This window comes from Orbicella faveolata, unplaced genomic scaffold, assembly GCF_042242905.1.
Source record: "Orbicella faveolata isolate gen_17 unplaced genomic scaffold, um_ofav_v1 contig_48, whole genome shotgun sequence".
Taxonomy (NCBI): Eukaryota; Metazoa; Cnidaria; class Anthozoa; order Scleractinia; family Merulinidae; genus Orbicella; species Orbicella faveolata.
The window spans coordinates 7438527-7465928 of NW_028301578.1; the positions used below are offsets into that span (position 1 = coordinate 7438527).

The 27402-nt window shown below is 42.2% G+C and overlaps 3 protein-coding genes and 3 pseudogenes across 3 annotated transcripts in view; 3 read left to right on the forward strand and 3 right to left on the reverse strand.

Moving 5' to 3' along the window:
• LOC149096275 (uncharacterized) overlaps positions 1-27402 on the forward strand; it is a 49584-nt gene that overhangs the window by 2309 nt on the left and 19873 nt on the right. The gene's annotated exons all lie outside the window — the stretch shown is intronic.
• Positions 461-2558, reverse strand: LOC149096276 (uncharacterized). The gene has a single exon (XM_089281597.1). The coding sequence runs from the start codon at positions 1742-1744 to the stop codon at positions 545-547; it is 1200 nt and encodes a 399-aa protein (XP_089137723.1). The 5' UTR covers positions 1745-2558; the 3' UTR covers positions 461-544.
• Positions 1807-3198, forward strand: LOC149096277 (uncharacterized; annotated as a pseudogene).
• Positions 3157-5032, reverse strand: LOC149096278 (uncharacterized; annotated as a pseudogene).
• Positions 8558-10232, forward strand: LOC149096279 (uncharacterized; annotated as a pseudogene).
• Positions 18066-24048, reverse strand: LOC149096280 (DELTA-actitoxin-Afr1e-like). Its single transcript, XM_089281306.1, has 7 exons — positions 23952-24048; positions 22422-22530; positions 21999-22025; positions 21830-21898; positions 20970-21069; positions 19447-19641; positions 18066-18615 (listed from the first exon to the last, which is right to left on the reverse strand). The coding sequence occupies exons 2-7, from the start codon at positions 22521-22523 to the stop codon at positions 18212-18214; spliced, it is 897 nt and encodes a 298-aa protein (XP_089137432.1). The 5' UTR covers positions 22524-22530; positions 23952-24048; the 3' UTR covers positions 18066-18211.

Consider the following 27402-nt stretch of genomic DNA (forward strand, 5'->3'; position numbering starts at 1 on the left):
GATAAGGCTTGTGACCTCGTTGTTCAAAGCCAAGACAACTTTAGGAAGTCTTTTCACCCAGGCGGTGGACCGCTTGCCCTCAGGGAGAAGCATTTCCATGGCGTACTGGTGACTGAACAAGCGCTCGGCGAGGGTGCGGTTGAAACGTTCAACAATGGCCTGGTCGCGGTGAACGTCAACGCGCCCGCGCCGGATAAAGGTTTTGTGCTTGTCCATCTCTTGTGTGACAGCGCCCATGAACTCGCGCCCGGGGTCAACCTGCAGCATTTCAGGCCATTCGAGAGGCGAGCGCTTGTAAATCTTCTGAAAGGCCTGGGCGACCTCATCAGAATTCTTCGAAGTCAGGGGTTCGGCCTCTTTGTAGCGGCTGGCCAGTCGACAACGGTCAGCGGGTATTTGAAAACTTTGCGGCCGCGAGGGAGCTTGTCGTGCGGCAGAAAAAGAAGGTCCGCCTGATGGACCTTGTTGGGCGTGGGAACGTCGAATTTCGGCCGAGGAATTCGCTTCGGCGCGGGGAGGAATATCTGCCAGAGCGCTTGCCTGATCAGCCACTTTTTTGCGGCTTCTTCAGGTACCTTGGCGGCTTCGGCCAATTTTTTGATCGCGGCGATTCCTTTCCAGTAGCCCCCGGGGCCGTAGTAAAATTTCGCGAGTTTGGCGTCCATATAAGTAAGGCGTAAAAAAGTTTAAAGGAACCGGAAGGCCGCGTAGCCCAGAGCGAGCGCCCCGGCGCCCACGAACGCGAGTTCACCCTTTTTCTGCTGCTCGCTTGCTCCCACATGTCCTTGCCTTCGATGCCGTCGCTGTAAAGCTTGTTGGGCGCGCCGTTGACCGTGACGCTGACTTTCGTCAGATCGGGGAAGACGAATTTTTCTGAATCTCTGGCGCCCGCGGTATACGGCTCTACAAACAGGAGGAGGAGGGCTTTTAGCGACCTTCTCGGGGTGTTGACTTTGATGTTGATCCTCGTGTCAGTGTCTTTTTTTAAGTCCACCTCTTTGTCATGTAGCACGTTGTTGAAACTGAACTCTTTGCCGCTGGAGTAAACGCTCCGCGCCTCGTCTGCCAGAGTCTTGCTGCAGATCATTTTGTACTCGAGCTGGATGTTTTTCAGCTTGTATTTCAGCTGGGTTGTGTCGGAGCCTTTGACCACGTGTATAGCTTGGGCAAGTTTTACGTCGAACGTGAGGTCGTTGGAAAGGACCTGGGGGTAGAAAACGCCGTGGTCGGTTAAGATCTGATGGTCAAGCCTGATCCGGTACTTTTTTCCGTATACATCGTTCAGCTTGTGTTTAACGGCGGCTTGCGAGTCATTTTTCTTGTCTCCCGCGTCTGAGCGGATCTTGCACAGATCCTCGCTCTGAATTCCTTCGAGAATCCTGTTGTCTCGCTCTTCCTGCGAAAGGAAAAGGTCTTCGAACGTTTTGTAGATGTCATACCCAACCGTGTCTTGCAGGATAGTGCCTGCAAACTTCACGACCAGCCTGTCAACGAGCGCCCGCGTGACGTTCTGGACGAGGAAGTTGTTGGCTTCCCCCCCAGAAATGTCGATGTCAAAGACAAGCGCTAGCGAGCCCGGCACCAGAACCTCGTTCTCGTTCAGCTTGGGCACGGAAACGTACAGCGTACTGCCGGGGTTGGCTTCGGAAGGGGAAAAGGTGATTCGATTGACCGAGCGCTCGGCCTTCATGGCGTGTACGGTCTTTTCGCTGTACGTTGCGCGAAGGTTCTCTGGAACTGACATTGTTAATAAAACACAGGCGATTATTTCTAATTTGAAAAATAACTTGCTTGAAATATATCGCTATGGCGGAAGGCGGTGGCGAATTTGGTTACAAAGACCCGGAACTCGACAATCGGCTTGACCACGACTCTGATGATGATGGCGAACAAGAGGTTGGCACAACCCATCCTTTTCAGCCAGGCGCGGCGTCCACTCCATACCAACCTGGCGACCCCTACCACGGGGGCGAACAAACGGAAATGCGTACAATGCAGCACGAGCAGTCCGGCCTGCCCGACACTTCTTATGAAGAAACCCCTTTGTTAGGCGCGGAAGGTGAACAGCAAAGATCATGGGACAGTTTAACGAGAACTTTCCCGCATGCAAGCGCAATAAATCTAGAAACTGAATACAACAAGGCCTCCGGCCGACTGCAAGTCAAAATGAAGGGCTTCGGCAAAAAACTTTATGACCTCTTCACCACAGAAAAGAGGACAGGCAGGCAACAGCTAAACCCAAAACTTTCAAAAGAGATCAAAGACTCTCTTGGCCCGATGGCACAGGAAGTTATTGATAAAGAAAATGAGACCATAAGAACCGTCCGACAAAATTTGATAGACGCTGAAAAGCAATTAAAAGAGGCGGAAACACTCGCCGCGGAAAGGGAAAAAGCCTCACAAGAGTTACAGGAGCTTAGGCAAAGAATAGAGAGAACGCAAGCAAAGATTGATGCAATTCACGATGAGCATGGGTGCAATGTTGAAAGTGAAGCAGAACTGCGCAGACAGAGGCAACTGCAAAAGAATTTACAAACAGATTTTGAAAAAGCAAAAAAAGAGGTGGCCGCGCTTGAAACACAAGCAAAAAACAAAGAAGAAGAACATGCAAAGGTCGACAGACTTAGAGCAAGCCTCGCGGCAAAAGAAAGTGAAAGAAATACCATCGAAGAAAGGCTCAACCAAACAAAACCGTTGGACGACCTGAAAGAGCAGGAAAGCGAGCTGCAGCGCCAAAACGAGGAAGACCAGGCGATCATCTAAGATGAGAATGCCTCGCCCTCCGAAAAAGAAGCCGCAGAAGACAGAGTGGCAGAAAGAAAGGAGGAGATCGCGCGTTTGCAAACTCAGATCGCGGAAAGGGAAAGGGGGCGGCCTCTCTTGGAAAGGGTCAAAGAGATCTTCAAAAACTATGACGTGACATTGACTGCTATTCTTCTAGCCGCCGGGACCACAATCGGAGCTGTCGTCGGGGTCCTCACCAGAGGTTTGAAAGCCACCGGCAAAGCTTTGGGAAATGCCCTCAAAGATATTGCCGCGAAACTTGGTTCACTGCTGCCCGGGCTGATTGGCTCGATTGTGAGCTTCCTTTTCAAAGCCGCCGGCCAAGTCGTCGGTTTTCTGGCCGAGCAAACCTGGCTGCTCATTCTTGCCGCGGTGGCCTTTTTGTTCGAAAAATATTTTAAGAAGCAGCGTTAACTTACCGCCAAGCCATTAACAGCAAAGCCGACAATCCTACTACACCGACAATGACAGCCGTTTTGTTAATTTCGTGTTGCGGTGTTTTATCCAGAGCCTCGGGCTCTATTTTTTCTGCCGTTTGCTGCGCTTGTTGAGTTTCGGTAGAAGATGGTTTCCTGTGGGGTTCAACCCCACGCCCCGGGTCGAGGGGCTTGCCCCTCCTTGATTCGGCTGTTGCGGCTTTGTGTATCGGGTTGGACGGGTGGCTGTTGAGTGGGTTAATTTTTGACGGGCCGCCTGCCATGAGTTTGAGCCCAGCTTTTTTTGTCTTCCGGTTTACCTCGTTGTTGACCCCCAGTTTCATATCCCGGAGACCGCCTGTTTCAGCTTGTTGTTGTAACCGATTGTGCTTGCGGTGTTGATAATCATTTGCGCGGTCATGAGCCAGGTCATGGGGGCTACAGCGAGATTGAGCCTGACCTTCGCTTGATCTACCGCGAGCTGGTACCTTTGCACACTCGCGGCCAGGTCGGCCTGTGTGATCGCGCTTTCCATCAGCACCAGGAACTCGCTTCGGGCTTCTCTTGCTCGACCGCCCGAACCGAGGATGCTGCTGCGGACGTTGACTTGCGCGCACAGGACACAGTAAACGAAAGCCTCGATTGACTGGTTGATTCGCGCCAAGCCCGCCTGCGTCAAACCATTCGCGGTGTTGGGTGCAAACCAGTCCGATTGGGTATCAGAAGCGGCCCCCGGCTCGATGTAATAGATCAGGTTTCCTTGATTAGCTTTGCCGCCTTCATCGCTGAATTTGTTCCATCCCGGGTATAGGTAGTCAGTTTTCGCCGCACCGCTCGCATAGACGTAAACGCTACCCAGGCCGTGGTTTGCCCCGTGCGTGTAGCGGAAATCGCTCGACGGATCTATACCGAACTCGTTGCATATCCTTTTGTACGAAGCAACGTCATAATGATTATTGTATTGGTTGAAAGGCGGGTCTCCGGGCAAAGCGCTCATGCTCTGAATACCTCCAAGCTGGTACAAAATGCGCCTGACCGTGAAGTACACGTGGAATTTATAGAAAGCTCTTATCTGCGGGGGGAGATCCATCCCGCTGTCAAAGATTTCGCGAGAAACTCCGCCCCCCTGTGTCGCGCAGAAAACCACGAAGTTGAGCTGCTGCGGCCAATATTTCATGTCGGGCCCTCCTAACCAGTGTTTTGATTCGGTTCCAGACGTGTGCCCCAGTTTGGTGTTTTGAAATATTCCTCTGAATTTTGTCGTGAAATATTGGTCAGGCGTGACGTAGATTTGGATTGCGTCGTTGAATAATTTTTTCAAGCTTGGCGCTTTGCCGTCGAAAGGTACCGCAGGGATGGGCAGGGAAACTTTTGAACCAAGCGGCGTCAATTGATAAGGAAAACCACCGCTGTCTCCCAAACCAAGCGCCTCTTTCATTTCCGCGCTCCAATGGCGCCTGTCTGAGCCGAAGACGCTTTGAAACGAGTCTTCGTTTTCTTTGAAAAACACCTCCGCGGTCACGTTATTTTTCTCGTCGACACTTCCCTGCGAAACGAACCGGCTTTTGTCCGCTTTGGGGAAGCGGGTTAAAAAGTTTGTCCATGCCTTTTTCTTCGCCGCCTCCGCTTTTTTTAACGCAGGACCATTCCACAAATTAGCCATCTTATTTGAACACAATTTTATTTGTTAAATATAAAATGGTTGTTCTCACTATTGTCACGCAACAGAACGGGCAGACAATATATTTTGAAGAACCGATACCGAAAGTGCATTTCATGAAACTCATTTCTTGCAGTTTGTACAACAGCTGGGACACTTTGAAAAGGGAAGGTTCGGCCTCCTTGGGAGATAAGAACAAAGATAGAGCTTTGTCAGCTAGTAAAATACTCCCAGGGCATTATAATTTAGAAAGCATGGCAAAAGAAATACAAGGTCTGTTCGCAAAATATAAATATGACCTTGTAACAGAAATAAATCAACCTCTTGGCCAGCTTGTAATCAAACATTTTGGGGGAAAACCGACTGAACTTGATCGCGATTTAGCCGGTTTGTTTAATATTAAGCGAAATTTGGCTTTTATGGCATTCGTGAAAAGGCTTACAGCTCCAACGACATATTTTATTCATTGTAATTTGATCGACACAGAACGGAATCTGTTCAATGGCAAAAAGGTCAAATGTATTAGCCCTGTTTGATGTGAAATGGAAGCCTTATGAAAAGGTAAGCTACCAGGGTTCTCCGCAACAGGTTTTGCGAGACTGCTCTACAGACGAGTTCATAAATAGCATCACCATTAGCGTCAAAGATGAAAATGGCGAACTCTTTGATTTCAAGGGCTTCCCTCTTCTTTTTGAATTAGAGTTAAATTAGATTTCTATATATATACAATGTCTTCGGCAAATCTGTTGCCACCAAGCGCGCCGCCTGCCGAGAATGGAAGAAAAATCTATCCAAGCCTTCCCGAAACGACAAATGCCGAGAATTTCCGGCTAACCGAAATAAGCAGAATTGAAAAAGAAATATCTGCTGAGGTCGAGCATTACAGGCTTGTGTTGAAAAAATACAAAAAAGCCCGGAAAGCGCTTCACTATTCCGTGGTTGGCCTTGGCGCTGTCACGGCAGCTCTGTCTTCTGGGGCTGTTGCAACATCACTCACTGGTGTTGGAATTGTTGTCGGCGCGCCTGTTGCCGGGATAGCTTTATCTGGCGCAGTTTCCACTGGCCTGTCCGTTGTCAACAACAAGGTTAATAAACACTCGAGAATCCACTCGCTGGCTATTGCAAAACGTGACTCGATAAACTGCTCTGTCTCACAGGCTCTTAATGATAATCGGGTTTCTGACACGGAGTTTCAACTGATCACACGTGAAATGTAGAAATATCGCCAGCTTAAAGAGACTTTACGCTCGAACTTTGCGCAAATACAAACAAATCCAATCCAGCCAGATATTGAAAAAATAAGAAACCAGGTTCGGGACCAGGTTCGGGAAAAATATAGAAAAAAAACTTGCGGATTAAACAGCAGATTTGAACTAAATTTCGAGCGAAAAAACACAAAACTTTCTCTTAGTCTTATCAAGAACAGGTGATTGTGTTACACCGCGTTACCTTTACGCGTGACGTTGCGTGACTGGGTTACGTTACTGTCACGCGTGACGTTGCGTGACAGCTCATACAAAAAAGCAAAATCCCTGTCGGGGGGTGCTTGTTGGCTGTTCTTTTGCCTAGCCCCGGCTAGGACTTTTCGCGCCGCTGACAAGGCGGCTATCCCGTTTTACCTCCGGACGAGGTTTGACATCCCGAGGGACCTCTGACCACCCCCCAGTCACCACTGGGCCGGGGCAGGTTCACCCGGGGTTGTCACCGTGGACGGTCTCACCCCATATCCCTGTCAAGCGCCTGTACGCGCCGTATTAGGAATCAGAGGTGGCCACCCTCACATCCCAAAGCACCATCATTTGCTCGCTGATACATGGTAAAACTACTCAAGCTATATACATTGATCCAGTCGCCTCTCCTTTCACTTGTGGTGTTGCTTCTCTGTCCTTTGCCTAAATTCACAGGTTTTCACACATACGCATGCGCTTTTAGGTGGCGAGATGATGTCATGCTTGAGCTATATTTAGAGGTTGGCTGAATAAATTATATCCCAACAGTACTTCTGAAGGCCAAAATGATTGTGCTATTCCACGCTATTTGCTTTATTTTTACGGAACTTTCTACGCCCGTTTGGCAGAAAGAGGTCAGACATATAACATATCAAGTCGTTGAAGCCATGCAAGAAGCAGAGGAGACTTAAATAGGCTCGATCGAGGCCCTTCTTCAAGGAATAACACATGTTACGAGCGATCGAACGCTGCGATCGAATCTTGCTATTTTCTCGTTTCCTCCTGCTCGCTTCACTTCGGTAGATTCTGTGGTGAAAAAATAACTTACAGCGCGTTGACTGAGCGTATTTTTTCCGTGAATTCTGTTCTGGTTCGTTATTTTCGGCCCAAACAAAAAAATCTTGAGTTGTCCTCCATGTTTTTCTGTACTGCTCGTCCAAGGAGCCTGGGGAATATTTGGTTCCAGTCTTCTGAAAAAATGTCACGCAACTCGCCGATTTCAAAATAAAACTTTGTTTCGGACGAAGGTTTGTCGCCGCCTTTTTCGCTAACGCTCCCTGCCAAAAAGGAACCACTCGTGCCAGTCATAACCGTCCCAGGAGCATACTTTAAAAAAATTCTTGTACTCAGGGCTGGCTTCTACGAGAGGTATTATCGGCTGTCTTAGCGTGGCTTTATGAACAGTTCCCTCCTTTTCGAAACAGGGGAAACAACACTCCTCGAAATAACAGTCCGGATATTCGAAACAAATAACCATCGGCACAATCTGCTCCCTGTATTGACAGAAAGGCAGTTTTAAAATATTCTTCTGTACCTTGTCCCACCCCACTTCCTTTTTTTCCTTTATTTTTATCGCTATGTACTCCTTGAGAATCATCTGACGAAGCTCTGGAGGGAGGCTTTGAATGGCCTCTGAAAGTCCACCAGCAGCCATGACGGCGTATACACTGTGCATGCACTTCTCCAATAGGAAAACTTTTCTGGCACAATTTTGTATATACTAGTGAAGGGCACATCCGCGCATATTGATTACAGACTTTGCAGCTTCGCTGGACTCGCTATTTTGCCTAATTTTACTGCTGTGCTGTTGCGTTACACACACAGTGGTGGCACAGCACTCACACACGCATTTCTGGCACAGCACACATTTCTGGCACAGCACACACACACACGCAGCTCTGGCACAGCACACACATATATAGTGGGGGTTCTGGTCACAAGCGAACGCACCCAGTGCAAGCGTAACACAACACCGAATCTTCAGATGAGGTGTTGTGTTACGCTTGCACTGGGTGCGTGAGTGCTGTGCCAGAACCCCCACTATATATGTGTGTCGAGAAAAATATGGTACTTCCCATTGAGAAATTTGCGTCTTTTGTACTATTTAGGAATACGATAATGTTACACCACCGTATTGTTCAATTTCCGCTCTATGTTTTGTGAAGTGGTCGCTTACGGGAGGTTTTTTTAAAAACCAAAAGAAAATTTACAACTTTAAACTCTAAAAGTGGTCGCGATCGCTTAAGAGAGGTGGTCGCTTGCAAGAGGTTCCAAATGTAGTGATTTGCCTTGGAAACTTTTGGTATAGACTGAAATGAGGAAAGGTTTCCAGTAGTAAATATTTCCTCATCAAAGCTGGAAACATAAATCCAAAGTTTTGCTCCAGTTGCAATTCTTAGTTTAATTTGATATAAGACGAGTTACAGTTTAAGTACAGAGATCAGTTAATATTTTGCAATGAGAAAGATTTGGATCTTGTGGAGTAACTGTATATATTTAACGGAAGTTAGTGGGCAAACCGTTAGTTCCGTCTGCAGTCGTCATTACATGAATGAAATGACGCAAGAAGAATGACTGATGCCTTTCTTTTTTCTAGAAATCCCCCAACTCGCAACACTAGACCAACTGAAACAGCGTGTTATGGATACCACCATGAATTACATCGGAACGCTGGCTAGCTATATGGGGTATGCATGGTCAAGTGGGTGCTGGGCTAAAAGGGTTGGTGAAGATTTTCGCAAGAAAGGCGACACCTGGGAGTCGACATACAGAGAAGATCGCTGCGAGCTTAAAGGTGGACCCAAGAAGGACGTTCGCTTGAAGATCACCTACGAAAACTTTGCCTTCACAATGAAAGATGTGAAATTTGGAAAGTCAATCAAGCCCCCTATTACCTTGGAGCAGGAAAAACAGCTGATGAATTCCCCCGACAGAAGCTACAGCAAGGTCGCCACAAACAGAAAGAGTAACCCAGGTTATTCATCTGAAGTGCACGTTGATATTCGAGTTGCAAACACCCTAAAAAACGTCCAGCGAAGCAGTTGGGATTCCTATTTCGGAATGGAAGCTGGCATGGAATACGAGCCACCAACTGCGACAGGCGGGGTGGGGTTTTCCGCCAAAACAAGTTTTAGCTACGGATGGGGTGGGGATGAAGAAGAGACCACTGTCACTAACGACTGGCACATTTTAAAGATTGTTGAAAAGAAAGCACTTCCACCGAAAACCTTTGCTAAATGGCATGCATTCAAAAAGCCCCAGACAGTGACCATTCCCTACACAGCTACCATCGTTCCTACATTCTCTGTTAAACTGGAAGGCTACATGAAATGGGGAGGAGGTTACCATGGAGCTACAACCAATTTCCATCAGGATCATGGCGGCTCTGGTGATCGTAAGGAGGTAGAGCACAGCTTTGGAAGTGCCCACAAACCATTTTACGAAGACCTGAAAGACCAGGTGGAGCAGAACATGCACCCTTGGCAATGGCATGTTATGAAGCAAAGATACCCATACGCATAATTGTACATCGATCAGCTGACAAATGAAGATTTCTATGCATTTACTATGGAGGGCCAGTTTGAGGACACCACAGAAAATGAAACAAAGTCATATTGGTATCCATCACGACCCATCGAGGAAATGGAAGAGGAAGAAGAAATGACAAATTTGACTTCACAAGCCGACCAAGCGGAAAAGTTCTCAGGGTTTGCACGCATATTTCCTCCGACACCCAAGGTCAAGATTATCGACAACAGCAAGGAGCTGGAAATTCCTCCTGTCAAGAACTTTGACGACCAAGACGAAGCAAAACCTGAGCCTACGGTGTTTCCTCGTATCCATCCCACGGCACCCAAGGTTAAACCCATTGATAACAGTAAAGAGATGAAGCTACTTCCTATTGAAGAAAAGGACGAGTAAGACTGGGACTGAGTTAAAAGCAAGCTGTTTGAGTGTTAGCTAGAATGTAGAGTGTACTCACTCTCAATGTAAGCCGATTAAAGGAAGAATTATGCACTCACTTACGCCAGCTTTATTGATTAACTTACTATGCGCCTTTTTGCTTTATTCAGGGTGAACCAGGGATGGTATGGAGGCTAGAGCACTCACCTCTCACCAGTATAGCCCGGGCTCGATTCTGGCCCGGTCCCATATGTAAGTTGAGTTTGTTGTTGGATCTTGACTTGCTCGAAGGGTTTTCTTGGAGTCTCCAGTTTTCCTCCCTCGTGTAAATCCAAGATGTCCAAATTTCAATTTGAAAAGGATAAAGGAAACCAGCTAGGGCTGATTTATTTTACTTACAATGGAGTCAGGCTAAGAATCATCAGTCTTCTCCTTTTTTTTCTCAGCCAAACTCTAATTTAAATGTTTTATAATTTTGAATATCCTTTAAAAGGTAGCATCATTTGAGCAATTTCAATTTAATTTTTTTCACTACCAAAACTGTATTGATAAGTTTATCGACTCCATTAAGAGAAAGCCCTACTCTGAGATCTTTTCTGCCACTCTAGACTCAGGCACTCTGTTAAGCTTCCCGCAAATGGTAAACTTCACTGTGTCTAGGTAAAGACTAAATCCACTACGGAACCCGATGGATGATCGAGCAGGTACCCGTTTCTCGAAGGTCCCGAAACGTTTTCGCGCCCGGAACGCCAAAGCAAAATATCCAAGCTTACGATTACAGAACTGTTTATGAACAGAGGTTCCCATTATACAAGAAGTCTTAGGCGTACGCACCTCTCTGCTTTTAGATACTGATAAATCAAAAATGGCTTTAAATTGCAGGCCCGAAACGTTTCCGAGGCTTTCGAGAAACGGGCCCTAGGTCCGGCGTTTAACTTTTGGAATGTTGATTCTCTCCTTAATTGTGCTCTAATTCAGAATACCCCTAATATTTGGTAACTTCTTCCATGTTCCTGGTATCTTGTTCAAAGTTCGCTTTATAGTAGTATTTCACGGGAAAACGCCGTTGTTATTTCTTGTTTGCCGTGCTTTCCTCGATCGTGCACACAAACTATTTACCTTCGAAGAGTTATTCATGATCTTCCTAACTAAAATAAACTTTTAATTTGGGGGTCACTATTTCAAATGCTGTAGTAACTAAAACAATTATTCAGCTTAGTAGAGGTCAAAGTAGAGATTATAGGTAATGTTAAGTCTTCATACGAGTCAAGTGGCCCATCAGGACGAATCTTATCCCGGTTTCTGTAGCATGAAGCGACTTGGAGTATTTCTACTCCTCCCTGGACGGGATGCTAGTCCATCGCAGGGTTACCCCCAGCATTAAATTCGCCAGTACCCATTTATACACGTGGGTGGAGAGAGGCACTGTGAGAGTAGTGCCTTGCACAGGAACACAACACATTGTTCCAGGCCAGGGCTCGAACCCGGACCGCTCGATCCGTAATCGAGCGCACTATTATAACCATGAGGCCACCGCGCCACCCACTTTGGTGACTGATTGTTAATTATTACAAACTTAAAGCTCTCAACCTTTGTGAGTTCGAGTGCGGACTGATTTGTCTTTTGCAGCGATGCAAGCCGGCGCATCAGCTCATTATTTTTCAGTCGCGTAACGGTGAATGTCCTTCTTTTAGTCTTCTCGAGAATTGAACCATCTACTAAAATTTCTAAATCTCATTTCAAAACTGTTACGAAACGGAAAAATGTAGCCTTTCGCAGTGACGGAACGGACAAAATCCAACCTATATGAGTCGTAGAGTTTAAGGCGACCGACCTACATTACCATTAAGCGTACCGTTTCGTTTCCCACGTTATTAAAGCTGATTAGTTAAAGAGGGGACACTGCTTGGTTTGAATCAAACAGAAAGATTTTTTTCACTGGGTAACAAGATCACTTTACCACTGTTTTTAAAACAACACTGCAAGTTGTCGTTCAGTACCCTTTCAGGGAACTCCAAACCAACGATTTTTTGAGTTTGAATTTATTGTAAATATTGGATGCGTCCATAAATCTCGTGAACAGAGTAAGCGTTTGCAGTTGGCGACCATTTCTCCGCTGTTCATTACAACATAGTCAGTCTTAATTTCAGAATAATTAGATTTCTAAGCTAGTGACGTACTGAAAACACTTCGCTGACGGGCGCAGATAAATTCAAAGTTAAAGTTTCCTCGGCGAATTAGCTTAACATCGTTTAGGCCTTCGTAAAATGATCAGGATGAAGCCAAAGTATGATTATTTTCGTTCCATCTAGCAATTTCTTCCGAACATCTGAGATCATATACGTTATTTCAAAGAAACTTTCACAAGCCAAAAGTAAAATTTTTATTAGCTTTCTTGTCCCACCCACGCACGCTAACTTCCAGCCGTCAAAATCATTTTCAATACCAAAAAAAATATCAACATCATCGTCCCAAAGTCGTAACATCGACTTATCCTCGGTTAATCAACACGTTAAATCTATCGTCGAAGAAGAACCCTCGTGTGTACGGTTCGAATGTAACCTGTCGGACCAGTAAGTGTAGTCTTATATGGTATTGTATATTAATACATATAGGCCGAGAAAGGAGACATGAGGCGTGGTGTGGCAGCGGGTGGTGTGGTAGCTTTTACTGCCAGACCCGTCCCCAAAACTGAACACGAAGAACAATAGTAAAGAGACGAAGATCAGTGCCCGTATAAACTTGGCAAGGAACAGATTAAGTGATTGATAAGAAACGTCTTTCTTCACAAGTGGATAGAAGATTAACAGTGAGTGCATTGATATAGGTCAATAAGTATTGCGCGAACGACGTTTTATGAATAACCCCGAAGAAGCATCTCACTCCAAGCTCCATAATTCAAATATTAACTAGCTATAGATTAAGCAAGAGACTTGGCTTTTGTTTTCTGTTTTTGTTGTTGTCGTTGTTGTACGTACAATCTACTTAAGTGCCAAATGCGTCAAGTGGTGTCCATTTAACATTACTTGAAACATGACAATCTCAAGATTCAGTAGCTAATTATCTGAAAACGATGAGATTATCTTCCTTCAGTGAGTCCTTAATTTATTCTGAGCAGCCATCAAGTATCAAGTGAACGAAGGATTACGATAAAGGCGATCACTGAACTAAGGATATTGTGTTGACCAACCGCGCCAAATTCTTAGAACTATAACATCTGACAATTACTACAAAGAATTGATTTTGCGCTTGAAGTCTACAAAAGTGGTCTGGTAGAAGTGTCAGAAAATTTTAACTCTCTAGAACTAAGTGACATATATTCCAGTCAAAGTGATACGACAAATTAATGTACTGGCAGGTCACGACGTGAAGGGCCTCAAAAAGCCAAACCCTTTATCTCCAAATCAAAGAAAGAAAGGAAATATTAGTTTTATGATTGTCCTTTCGATCATGTCAACACCTGTTGGTTTCGATAGGTCGATGGTATTGCAAAACTTCTTTTACTTACTCGAAGGCCCGTCCCGTCCCGGCATTCTCGGCTAACACCAATACTTGGCCAGCATTCATGCATAAACCCGGTTAGAGTTAGGATTTGTAAGAGTGAGGCTACTAAAGAATTTAGACAACAACATTCAAAACTGGCCTTACACTTGCCACTCAGCAGACTGGCAGCTTAGCTTCAGCAGGTAACGTTATACAGGTCTTTTCGGTACCGTGATGTTAGATGGGTTGCAGCTTTGCGCGATTATTCACTCGAGTCGGTTCAGATGCTTGGTGACATGCAAGAATTTTTGCCACGACAACAAAACGGCAACAGCAACAACATCCTTTATTTAAAGATGATGCTATAAAAAAAAAACAAACTAATAAAAAAACCCTCTTCTACCGTAATTGACGTAATCACATTATCATCAGTCCTAATTGTGCCATCGGTTAATAATGAAAGCATCATCATCTATTCTATCTGTGCGATAAATCCACAAAACGTAAGTCCTTTACGTTCCTTTTTTTACGGTTGACAAAGAACATGAGATAACTGAACTAAGCATAGGAGCGTTCTGTCTTCCAGTGAAAAGATCTTATCGGTCATAGTCGATTTTTTCATTGTAGTGAAGGCTGGGCCACATGCTCGCATGGATTCTTTCTTGGAGGGTTCCACCGGGGGTCTAGTGACGAACTAAAGAGTATCTAATGGGCAGCCTGCTGCAAGCCTTCTCTTCATCCATACTCGTACCCAGACTGTTATGACCAGGATGCTGGACAGGAAAACCTGCGGCAGTGCAGAAGGGATGGCTTCCTATTGGTGGGATTGTACCGAGGAGCTGGAGAGCAATTGTCGAGCATCAAAAAGTTCAGGTGTTGCAAGATGCTTGAAAGTAAGTTGATACACCTTCACCAACTTTTATGTGCATTAGCCGGGCACGTAAAGAAGTACTGGAATAAGTAGAGTACTTGAAATAAGAAAAATGTCGATCAACACAGTTCACCGTCCTTGTGTTACATAACGACTCTAACCTTTACCACAATAGCCTGGTACATGTATTTAAGGGAGTACTGGAAGTAGGTTATTTGAATAAAGAAACAAAATCGACCGGAATGTGGAGCATAGCTAAACATTCTTGGACTGCATCAGGGCTCCAACCTTAAATACTCGACATTCTGTCGGATTCGATTGCAATAAAACATGAAAAGCTCTGACACTGTCCCCAAACTGCTCGGATTTATTAGCGGTAAGTTTGCATCCCGTCTATTTGGAGGTTCAAAAATTACTTGCCGATTGCTATCAACAATTAGCAATAATATGTATCGGCGTAACTTTTAGAAATAGCTTTGAGATAGTTTTCGTAATTTTTATTGTTAGGTGCAAGGGCGCTGACATCACTTGACCAAGCCAAATCGCGCGTTATGGACGTAAGTTTAAATAACCTAGGAACACTAGCGCATGCTATGGGCTACGGCTGGACAGGAGGTGGAGAACCAAATGGCCTGGGATGGACTTTAGAAGAGAAGGAGAATAATTGTGTGTAGTAATATCATAGCTGCAACATTGTGACAAATACACTGTATAAGATTATTAAGAAACGCCTATGATACATGTATTAACTAATTATTTAAAGTGTCTGTTAAGTTAATCAGTTTTTCTTAGAGGTAATTTACTCACCATGTCATGGTTTAGTTAAATAATTGCTTTTTTGGCTTGAAAATGATATTTATTGTTCTTGGTTTATGTTGCTCTTAAATCAATTTTGTGATAACCTGCATTGGGCATGGCATAAATTCAGTAATATTTTGCCAACACGAAATGGAGAACTGGGTCTTAAGCAAAGTTCCAGGATTAGTATTTTTGTAGAAAGAAAGAGTTGAGAAATTTGTGACATTCTACCGACAGCCTTGCCATTCGCAACGTCCAATAAGGCTAATTTGTTCCCTAGTGTTGTTCAAATAATGTTCTCTAATTTATAAATTATTTCAATCTGTTGTTTAAATGATTGCCTTATAACCCCATGTCCAGCTTGGGTGCATGTAGGATATTGATGTATTGTTTATCCATGTTGCTGTAAATTATCTTTAATTGATGTGTCAATCAAAACATATCTTGGATATGCTGGCTTTTTCTGGCAAATGTACCTATGCCTCATAATCTTTGAGTGCGTTTGGTTGTGCAGTGCAGACAAAATACAAATACATAATATAACATACTCATAGCTTACTTATAATTCTTGGTATAATTTATTAATAGCAAAATTAATTAATGGTACCCAATTACAGCTCCTGTAGTCCACAATCTCAGTCGAGAAAAAGAACAAATCACTTTGGAATTGAATAATAAAATTATTATCCGAAGCCTATGCAAGTATTCATGATCAGCAACAAAATATCATATTTATCGTTCATGCCAGAGGGATTTTGCTCATACTTATACTTTGAGATATGGTGCAAACTCTTTCAGCAGGAGGAGACTCCATACGAAAATGAAGATGGTTAATGATCTTTGGGGATCAAGTTAGAAAACAAAACTTTTTAACTTTTTACATGTGTATACTATTTTGGTATTTTTTGTGAGATTTCATTTGGTAGAGATTTGGGGACTGCGTATTTTGTAACCACTGCATTTCAGTCATACCCCACAACAACAAAAGATGTGTAAAATTCTTTTGTGCGGGAGTCCCCATGTTAACTAAGAAAGAATATAATGATTACTAACGATGTCTTGTGACCAAAAAGCACAGAAGACAGTTCTGTTATGTGATCAACGTTTTTGGTGGCTCCCCTGATATCCTTGAAATCATGGCGCTATTTTCATCATCACACCATCTTACACCTCAATCTGCTGATGTAATCCTATGTTCTTGCTAAGTCCTAAGGAAAATCTGCATTCTGATTGACGATAGTTTAGCCAGTAATTTCACAAGTAGTTCGAATATATTTAGCAGTCGCTAATTCTTTTAGAAAACTGTGTCTGACTGCTAAAGAAAATCGTGTTGCGTGGCATCTTCCCTTATAAATGAGAGTCCGTTATATGTAGCTTGAACATTTCTTCATAAATTGCGTTAAGGGTCGCAAATTCTTGGAAATTATCCGCAAAATACACAACTTGAAAGTTTATGCAGATTATGCGCAATGCAATTTGCACCTTGTCATAGGTCTGCTGTTTTCGCGAAGGAGTATATACATTAGCCCTCCAAAGGAGACATGACTCTTGAAAAGGGTTTAAGATCGCAACACGGCAAAGATGTTCAGCTGCACAATTTACTCGGATCGCCACGACCAGTAAACGAACTTCGTACAATTTCTGCTAGCATGTAAAATGTAATCGCCACAAGTTGTTAAAAGACCTGGAAAGTTCTTTGCAAACAAGTTCTACTTAAATGCGGAGACAGCTGTGCTTCATTCTTGAACCAAAATGGTTTAAACTCACAACTTGCGATTAGATTAGGAGGATACCCAACGAAACAACTTGAATAGTAAATATCTAAGCGGAACTCTTGTGCTTTAATATCCTGATTCTCTTGTTTGCATTGTGTCCATTACGCGTTTTCGTAACGTACGATTTGATACTGCGCTGGGAAGTCCGAGTAAACGTTCTCACAGCGTCTAGTTATATGGAAAAAGAACACTGTTTTCTCGCGAGACACAGTGGGCTATCTCAAGGTGGCGTCATCTTGTCCGCTCGGGTAGCCAATCACAGTGCAGGATTTGTTCTTCTTACCCGCTCACAAAGCCAGTCATAGTCAATTAAAATTAAGCGATCTGCTTTAGCAAGATATGTAACGGCTCCAAGTGAGCATCCTTTCATGAGCAAAGTGATTTCGCTTTAGTGTATCAGCATATTTTAAGGCGCTGCAGTAAGTCATTAGACTATGACAATTGAGAAGCCTCGAGTTCAAAGTAAGCCCATCGATGGAAAGTTTAAAGGAAAAAAAGTAGCTTTGATTTCAGATGCAGATACACAAACAAAAAAAGACGTACATTTGGACTTAAGACTATGGATCAGAAAGTATTTATAAGGCTCTCAAAGGGACTAAAGAAAACCTTAAAGAGTGAAAGAAACCAGAGGTACTTGGCTAGAATTTCGGTATTGATGAACAATGAAGTTTCACTCACATTATCGGCCAAGGGAGAATAAAAAACTGCATGTAAATTAGTTTGCACTTAGTTCAATGAATTTTTTTCAGAACAGTTCTCCACGGAACCATTCTAGTCATGATAGCTCTGTAACTTAGCTCGGTGTTGCACAAAAGTTTTGGTTACGGGGTAAAGGGAATTTCGTGATTCGGGAATGGCTTAATTTTTTCCCCGTGGAATTAGTTGCCGACAAACCGTTATTTTCCAAAACAATTCAGTTGTGAAAGGCCCAACTTATTTTCTGTGAAAGGTAATCTTGCGCCCCCCCCCCCCCCCCCCGCCTCACCCTTCACTTCACCACCCTCTATTGTGGGAGTTTAAAGTTTCTGCAAACTAGGAGTTAGGGGTTAAAATGAGGAAGCCATCGGCGTCTAAGGAAGAGCTCCCCTGACTAACCCATTTAACTTTTGGGTGTAAGTTCAGTTGTGAAAAACAACAAAATACTAGTTTCTTTTTTCCCGTACGTTTATTTGTCACTTCAACTCTTTAGTAATAAGCCCCACAGATTTTCAACTAGAAATCTTTCATACAGCGAATGATCCGACCGTGCTAACCATCACCCCCTAACTAAACTTACTACACAATACAGCCTGTTACTTCTTGACACCGGTTATGCGAGCGCGTGAGGCAAGCATGCTTGTTTCGCTTTCGCAAGTTTCGCTTTCTTTCAGGACATGGATCTCCAAGGTAGCTTGACCAGAGCTGGACATAGAGCCGCAAAATTTTAGACCAGAACCGAGGAATCTCCCATGCCAACCATTTGCCTTGAAGGGCTTTGCGTCATGATACAAATCTACGTACTGATTATGGTTGGCGTGTTTGTTTCCAGGGTATAGCTTAGCATTCCACCAGTTCTCGTGCAAGTGATAATCAAACGGGACAGACCACATCACAGCAAGTGTTTTGCCGATGCTTGGAATGTAGTAGGCCAGGACTCCGACAACTCCCGTTGCGACCGGTCCAGTGGTCTTGCGAGGCCCGTAAAGTACGGCATACCCTGTGGAAATAGAAAAGAAAAAAAAAAAGAAAAAAGAAACGGAGAAACAGAGAAACAATTAAAATGATTGATCTCGGCTCTCGCAAAATATCATGATTTGTTAGTGGCGAGCAGATCAATTATTTGCCAAAGCCGAAGACAGAAGAAAATAATTCCTCTGCGAGACACTGACGAATCACAATATTTAGCGATAACCGAGCTCAATAACTGTTCTTGAAAATGTTCTTGGGCGCTTTGTTGACAACGGTTTTGATTTCCTTCTTAATTATTAATCTCGGTCCTATTTCAGAGGCTCCAATTCTGAGAAATGGGGATATCACTTGAAAAATCATGTAACAAAACAAGCATGGCGCGAAAAGGTGAAGGAAGAAGATTTGTGCAAGAATCTTGCCGAAAAAAAACCTAAATAGAAATAAAACTGTAATGTAAATGTGAAGATTATTTATAGTGGTCATTCACTTAGCTATACAAGCAGTAAGCTTAGCTATTTTACAGGCATGCCACTGAAACAAAGGAAACAAATGCTTCAAATAAACGTAGCATAGTTCAAAATCCAACTGGCAGAAGGCAGACCAGTTGGCTGTTTACAAACCGTGACCCAGAATTTGAACTGAGGGATACCGAGAAACAAATCCCGCTAGTGGCATGGTGGAGGCTTTGAACCCGGGACCTCCAGATTACAACACCAGCGCCCTAAACCACTCCGCCACGCTGCCTCCTTTGATGCCTAACAGGGTGAAACGGTCGTGTTGGTCATATTGTGTTGGTCAAGTTCAAGCATGATCACTACTATACTAGCGAGCCTCTGTAAATGCTAAATTCACTTTTTACCATCACGAACAGAATAGGGCAGGTTTTCATCTGCAGTGCCAGAAAAAAAGTAGGTAGAACCTTCTTGCCACCTAAATCCACTTTCGTTGTCAAGGCCAACGGCGCATTTGCGTTTTACGTTACTGAGGACATTTAGGAGGTTTTTCAGCAGGCCGATTGTAAGCTGAGCACCTGCAATAATAGTTCCTGCAGCAACTGAAATTAAATGAGCAAGCAAGTGAGATCTTAATAAAAGCCCTGCACAGTCTGTATCAACCGAAATCTTGTTAAAACCTTACCAGAAGTGGAAGCGATCTAAGGAAGCATATAGAAGACGTCTGGTAAGGGTTTGTAAAAATCAACGAATCAAATATCTCGACTTGTTACTTGTATGGTCCACATAACGCTCTCCACCGGACAATTAACAATTATTCCACGAGGGCGCGCTCGGTATGAGATGGTAAATAGCCAACGAGGCCGCAGGGCCTCGTTGGCTACGATTACCTCATATCCAACAAGCGAGACTGGAATAATTGTTGTTTTAAAAACGTTCCTAAAACATAGAAGACTAGATCAAAATAAACATTAAAAGGCCCCCAAAACTCACGCGTTTGCATACTTATGACGCATGGCTTATGACCCATGATGGCTAAGCCAATAAAAACTCTTGAATTGTATTATCCACTAGACAGTGGGGATTTATCCGGAGGAGGGCGTTATCCACCTTTCGAACAAATCTTACCTGGCCCTTTCTCTGTCGCGCAGCTTTGCGCTTACGGAAGAGGGACTCTCTTTCGAAAGCGTAGCGTTGCGGGACAGATAGAGAGTCATAACTTGTATAGTTACTCGTTTAATGACAAACTATTACCGGAGTGGGGTGGGGGGGGGGGGACTCCCAAGATAAGCTGTGTGGGTTTGTGCCGCTGTGAAGGGAATAGTTTTCAAGCAATTTACTCTGGGACAAATAGATTTGGTCTAGAGTAGAGTATAATTTAACTGACAAGTGGCCAGTATATATAATTTAGTCTAGAACAGGGTTCTTTACCCTGGGTTCGACAATGGAAATTAAAACTCGAAAGTGACTTTGCAAGATATTGGCTTAGTTAACGTATGTTGGACTGCGATAGTGATAAAGTTTCAGCATGGGAAATAGCTCGTCTAGGATAGAGTACGGTTTTTGGTACCTTGTCCAGAATAGGGTCGCAAAATCAAGCTGATCATGGCCTAGTATAGGGTAAGGGTTTCAGTGTCCCCGCGTCACACCCCTACCCAGGCGGGCAAACCATATCTAGCTAGTGTCAGACTACTTGCTAAACTATCAGATCTTGATTTTCACTAGTTGGTGCAAGCCCTTGCCATCTTTAGGGGGCTCACCTAGCTGGAGTTGCAACTTCCTATGTTTTCATTTGTTTGTTTGTTTGTTTGTTTGTTTGTTTGTTTGTTTTTCTTTTTTTCTGCGACCGTCTCTAACTCGGCTTTACAACTATCGAGACAATTCATTTCATGTGTCCGTCCACTAACTACAATTACTAAAGATCATTTACTTCTGCGCTCGGGCTTTTCGCTGTCTTGGTTTTCCAAGTCCATCGGCTCCTGCGGTATAGCTTCAGCCTTATGAGATCGCTTCAAAAGGGCCGTCAGTTCCTATGTAGCAGAAAGTAAAACAGTCAGCTCATTCAGTTGGTTTTAATTCTTCATCTCTTCTTTTGTTATCAGCCGATTTTAGAACTACCTTATGTAACTATAGCATCAATAACATGGTCGAATATCTCCCATAGAAAGTACAGCCAATCGGAATACAGGAAACCCGTTGAATATTCGACGGTATTGCATCAACCTTCCCATCATGCAACGCGCATACGTCACATTGATTGCGTTGGCCAATGCATTTCTATGGCGTGGTATAAGATAGTTATGCAACGCCCTCTCGTGGTATACCATGGAATATTCCACTTATCATTTGTATTATCTTGGAATACACGTTCGCCTAAAAGGGTCGGGTGTATACCGAGGAAATGCAGGGACGGGTAGGATATTCCGTGATATCCACTATCTCTAAACTGGTAACGGTTAAACACAGATAACGAGAAGCTAAATTTCACACGCTTTCAACAATCGATCACTTACTAAATTCATGTGCCGAATATATCAAATATTGTGAAATGTTACTTTTTTAAAACAGTGAAAGAAATGAAGTAATATGGGGCATTAGCAACAGAAAAGTAAATTTAATTTGTTAAATAATTATTACTCCTTTCATAGTGTCAAAGAAAGCATGTTTTTGACCCAGCAGTAATCAGATCATGTGATCTGCGGTTAGTAGTTTCGCAATGATTGAATTAATAAAGCGAAAAGTAAGAAAATTCTATTTCCAAAATAAAAACTTACATTAATATCTTTTTACCTGGCGATTGGGAACCATTTCAGGAAAGCGGGCCAGACCAACATCTGCTAACAATGCCTCAGCTCCCCGCTTTGTAAGGAAAAAAAAGCTAAAATGTTAGAACAAGAATCAGCAATGTTTCAAAAATGCCCCTTCACACATTTTTATTACCAGTAAAAGTTGTTATCACCTTGGTTTTGGGCATTTCTTCTAGTACCTGTGTGGAGAAAAATATATCCAAGGGCTCAGCGGTTATTGTTTAGCGTCTGACCCATGCAAAACGTTTTTCTCCCTTTATAAAATGTTAAAAATATAAATAAAATCATTTTACAGGTACATTTGTGTATTTCAATGAAATTGTGGCCGTTGCAATTTGACTTTCTTGCAAAAGTGTGTCGCAGCATAAGTGCCAGATTCTAAAAAGCACCTCGATTTGTTAAAGCTAATGTTCATGCTCTTTCACATTTTACATGATTGTGTTAAAATTATAACTTCATTAATGGCGTAAAACGGACCAAATATATCATGGACATTTTAAGAGAGACGCCATTTAGGGTTGCGAACATAAAGTTTGATGAAAAGCAATAACACAGGTCATTCTTTTTTTTTGTACCTCTCCATTTGGATCGTTTGCTTTGATCGGCGCAGATCCAAAGGTAGTAGTAGTAACCGAAAAGATTAACAGCAAGGAGAAGATAAAACTGAGGTGGTCCATGTTCAACCTAGAAAACAATAATTATAACCAAAAACATTCATTACCAATGACAACAAAACTTCTCGCGTCTGAAAAGTCTGTGGTGGGTTAGTTGGGTTCAGTGATTCTAAAAATCTATCTATAATAATTATAACATGGAATAAACAAACAGTACGTGGAGGAACATTATCCTATGTATTCTAAGGTTTTGGTATGAATAATTCGAATTTGTAACTTACATTTGCAGGAGCGTGGGCGCTTTACGTAAACAAATCTGTGCTATACTTGGCAAGGGATGAGAAGATGGTATGATGCATTTTCCGCTTGGTTAATTTTTTTCGTCCGTAATTAGGTAGAGAGTTATTATGTTGCGTCTGAAAGGTCTGTGATGGGTCAGTTGCGTTCAGTTATTCTCAAAGGAAAACACCGTTTCGGATCATAAATCGCTGAGAGGGTTGTAAATGCGAGAGAAAGCTCACATCTCGATTGTTCTCTAATTTATGTTTTGTAGAGTTTAAAGCGCCAATTCATAATTCACAATTATTCCCTAAAATATCTGCACATCCAGAAAGCATGTTGCTCTCACAAACAGACTTCCCGAAAGCTGCTTTCGGGAAGCAAGCTGATGCTTGTTAAAAAAATCAATTTAGAGACAAAAAATATACAAGAAAGAAAAAACTGAGCTACTGTTTTCCACGCTCTACATGTATCTGTTTCTTCACGACCTGATAAGCTTCTATGTGAAATCGCTTTGTTACATCTACCATGGAACCCCGCCGCATCCAAGAGAGTTCCATTTTTTCTATTTCGTCGCTAAATTTTGTCTTTGTTTCTATTCGGTCAAAATATTTCTAGCCTCGTTCCGTTCCGTTTCTGCACTTAGTAGCTCATTTTTGCGTACTTTTTTTGCATACTTACGGTGCAAGGTGTTTTCTCAAAATGACATTTTCTGTTTCTACATCGATGAAAGAGAACTAGAAAGGGAGTTGAGGAAAATTACGTGACTGAATTCATGAACAGAGTTGGAAGTTTGATTGCTAGTTTTCTATATATTAAAGACTCACAAAAATAAACTGTTGTTTAGCATAGCTATTTCGTATTGCCCACTTAAAGTTACGTGAGGTTTTGGCGTCTCGCAATGCTGCTTTACCGTAGTTTCCAGTCTGTAGTAACCTCATCTTGTCAAAAAATACAGTCTCCACGTTTAAGGACGAGAGCAATTCAGTCGAAATTGCACCTTCACTGTGTGTGACTAATCAAACTTCCCTTTATAGCGGAGGTTTTCAATACAACTTGTAGATAGCGAAGAATTATGTTCTTTGTTTAACCTTATTCAGTTTTACTTGAGGATAACGAATATGTTTTTGAGAACAAAATATCCTAATGCATATCAAGGTGTATAGTGCCAGCTTACTTTATCAAGAGGAACTTCAAATAGGAGATACAAACCTACTGTTTGTCTTGCTCACTCTGTACTTTGATGAAAATTTTCAGCAACAGGTAAGATCGTCTTTTCTAGAAACGTTTCCGAAAAGAATGAGAGCCCGTATTTTCTGTGTTTGCTTTTCAACGGTCCTAATTAGACGGGAAACTGACAGGTGCCAATAGTCAAATTCGTTAATAACGTGCGGATGATACCTGGCAGACAAATTGTTTCCAAAATGGTTTTCAAACAGCGCGACGCCTAGAGATATTTTTCTAGTGGAGGGAGGGCTTTCGGTGTTCAGTAGCTACTTATATAATCTAAATTCGCTAGAAAACTACTGATTATTTGTTACATGTAATCCAACTTAAACTTGATCAGAAAGGAAACATTTGTATTTGGTTACCAAGGAAATCATGTCTTCTGTTCAAAATCACCGATGATATGAAAGATGAGATAAACAAAGAATACGTACAGGCAGAATTACCTTTGTGTTTATTCTGAGGAACTTCCCTCAATTTATTTGTTTTTGCGAACAGTTATGCCAAGTCAACTATACTTGCGGTTCTTGTCATCGTTTGGTCGAAGTTAAATACTTAAGGTGCAGCTTTAGTTTTCAGCTTTCTTTGAAAACTGAACAGAACTACCGCCCGAAGTAGACTTTGCAAACAGCGCATGACTATTTCCATTTCTTAAGGGTAGGAATAGTTTTTGATGATAACATTTTCTGATTGAAGCTTTTTGATTAAAATAGAAAGCTTAGAATATGCATATATCTCTGATAATTTTTCGTACACCTAAAGTTAAGCATTTATAGTTCAAGAGCCATTCCCACACTAAAAAATTCTGGATTGTGGTCAATGTTCTCAACGAAATCCACCTTAAAAATACACGATTTGAAACAAAGGAGAACAAAACTTTTTTTAAGTGCGTAGAAACACGCAGAGATGTTTGCTGTTACCAGGACATCAATGTATCTCTTAAGCATACTTTACATGAAACTCGAGTTGAAAATAAGATAGATATGTCGTGCGATATGAAATATTTTGGTAAACAAGAAAAACAATTAATGGCTGCCGACAAACGTATTTGCAAATATCTTTAAGTAGTTACGATATTATCAATTGAGAAAAATACTGCAAAACGTCCGATTAAAAACATCTAAGGTGAGGCGATGCCATTGCAGTGATCTAAAGCACAGTCAATAGAAGATTTATTGCTTTTGTTATCTTTCCAGACGATGCCATTCTAACAGCCTAAAGCACAGTCAATTAAAGAGAATTTGCTTTATGAAGCTTCCACGATTTGAGTAAGCATAAGAAATAATATGTCAATCTATTGCTTGTTATACCTTTTCAATTTCTTAGGATTGGCGTAAGATCAGTTATAGCAAAATAAATGTAAGGAAGCGTTTGCTAATTAATACTTCCTCTGCGTGGTAAAACTGCTGGTGTAACAGAGCATGTTTCCACTCTGAACAATGCATATATAAGTCCAGTTAGATTAAACAACCAAAAGACAAAATGCACCCATAGCTGGGGGGAAACAAATGTATACAATGTAGGTAAAGGGGACAACATTTTAATAATCATATCAACTAACAGGTAAATTGCTAAGTTTCTAAGCTAACATTTCAGGGATGTCTACATATGGTTTTCACTGGAGGGAACAATCACTCGCCAGTCGGAGTTCGTGAGGTCTCTAACTGGGGGCGTAGTAATCATTAGGGTTAGAGGTCTAATAATTAAATTTAAAAAAGGCGTTTTACTTAATTATATCACTTTGCTCTTAAGTCTCGTCCCGGAGGGCGAAATGGACCGGAAGAAGGTTATTTGGTGGCGAGTAGCACTTTGTAAGTAACCATGTTTATGAGCGAGTTATTGTAATAATGACAACGATGTCATCCTAAAATAAAAGGATTATTTTAAGTTCTGGGTAAGCGCATCTTGGTGGGAAATAGAGTTGAAACATTTGTGACTTACCCGACTCAGATGCGTTGACCGAATAAATTGACAAACTACAATGACAAAATGTAAGTTTTCTTCGGACTATTAAATTAAGCTATGTATTATTAACCAGGAAATAGGCAACTAGTAAAACTTGTCTTGCTGTTTTAATTAAACAAGCTGCTGGTGATTGTGCGTGTAGCCTAATAATGCTACAAGAAACACACAATAGCGAAATATTAACCGAACCAAAAGTAATTTTCTAACTCACTGGACCTTTCATTAACGGGTAAGTTCGCGATTGAACGATTGAAGAAACCAAACCTTCCAACAAAGGACTCGAGTGATTTACCTACTGGTAATACTAACAGGTATTCATTGTTTAAAGATATTTTTCCAGTGGAGGGAGAGCTTTCGGTGTTCAGTAGCTACTTCTATAATCTAAATGCGCTCGAAAACTACTGATTATTTGTTATTTGTCATCCTAAAATAAAAGGATTATTTTAAGTTCTGGGTAAGCGTATCTTGGTGGGAAATAGAGTTGAAACATTTGTGACTTACCCGACTCAGATGCGTTGACCGAATAAATTGAAAAACTACAATGACAAAATGTAAGTTTTCTGCGGACCATTAAATTAAGCTATGTATTATTAACCAGGAAATAGGCAACGAGTAAAACTTGTCTTGCTGTTTTAATTAAACAAGGTGCTGGTGATTCTGCGTGTAGCCTAATAATGCTACAAGAAACACAATAGCGAAATATTAACCGAACCAAAAGTAATTTTCTAACTCACTGGACCTTTCATTAACGGGTAAGTTCACGATTGAACGATTGAAGAAACCAAACCTTCCAACAAAGGACTCGAGTGATTTACCTACTGGTACTACTTACTGGTATTCATTGTTTAGAGATATTTTTCCAGTGGAGGGAGAGCTTTCGGTGTTCAGTAGCTACTTATATAATCTAAATGCGCTAGAAATTTACTGATTATTTGTTATTTGCCATCCCAAAATAAAAGCATTATTTCAAGTTCTGGGTAAGCGTATCTTGGTGGGAAATAGAGTTGAAACATTTGTGACTTACCTGACTCAGATGCGTTGAGCGAATAAATTGACAAACTACAATGACAAAATGTAAGTTTTCTGCGGACCATTAAATTAAGCTATGTATTATTAACCAGGAAATAGGCAACGAGTAAAACTTGTCTTGCTGTTTTAATTAAACAAGCTGCTGGTGATTGTGCGTGTAGCCTAATAATGCTACAAGAAACACACAATAGCGAAATATTAACCGAACCAAAAGTAATTTTCTAACTCACTGGACCTTTCATTAACGCGTAAGTTCACGATTGAACGATTGAAGAAACCAAACCTTCCAACAAAGGACTCGAGTGATTTACCTACTGGTAATACTTACTGGTATTCATTGAGTTTTATTTAACCCTGTTTTGAGCCACTTATGGGATCACTTATCAGAATATCGCCTTTTCCGCAGATATACCATTCAGTGCTATTTTCGCAAGGTTTTGAC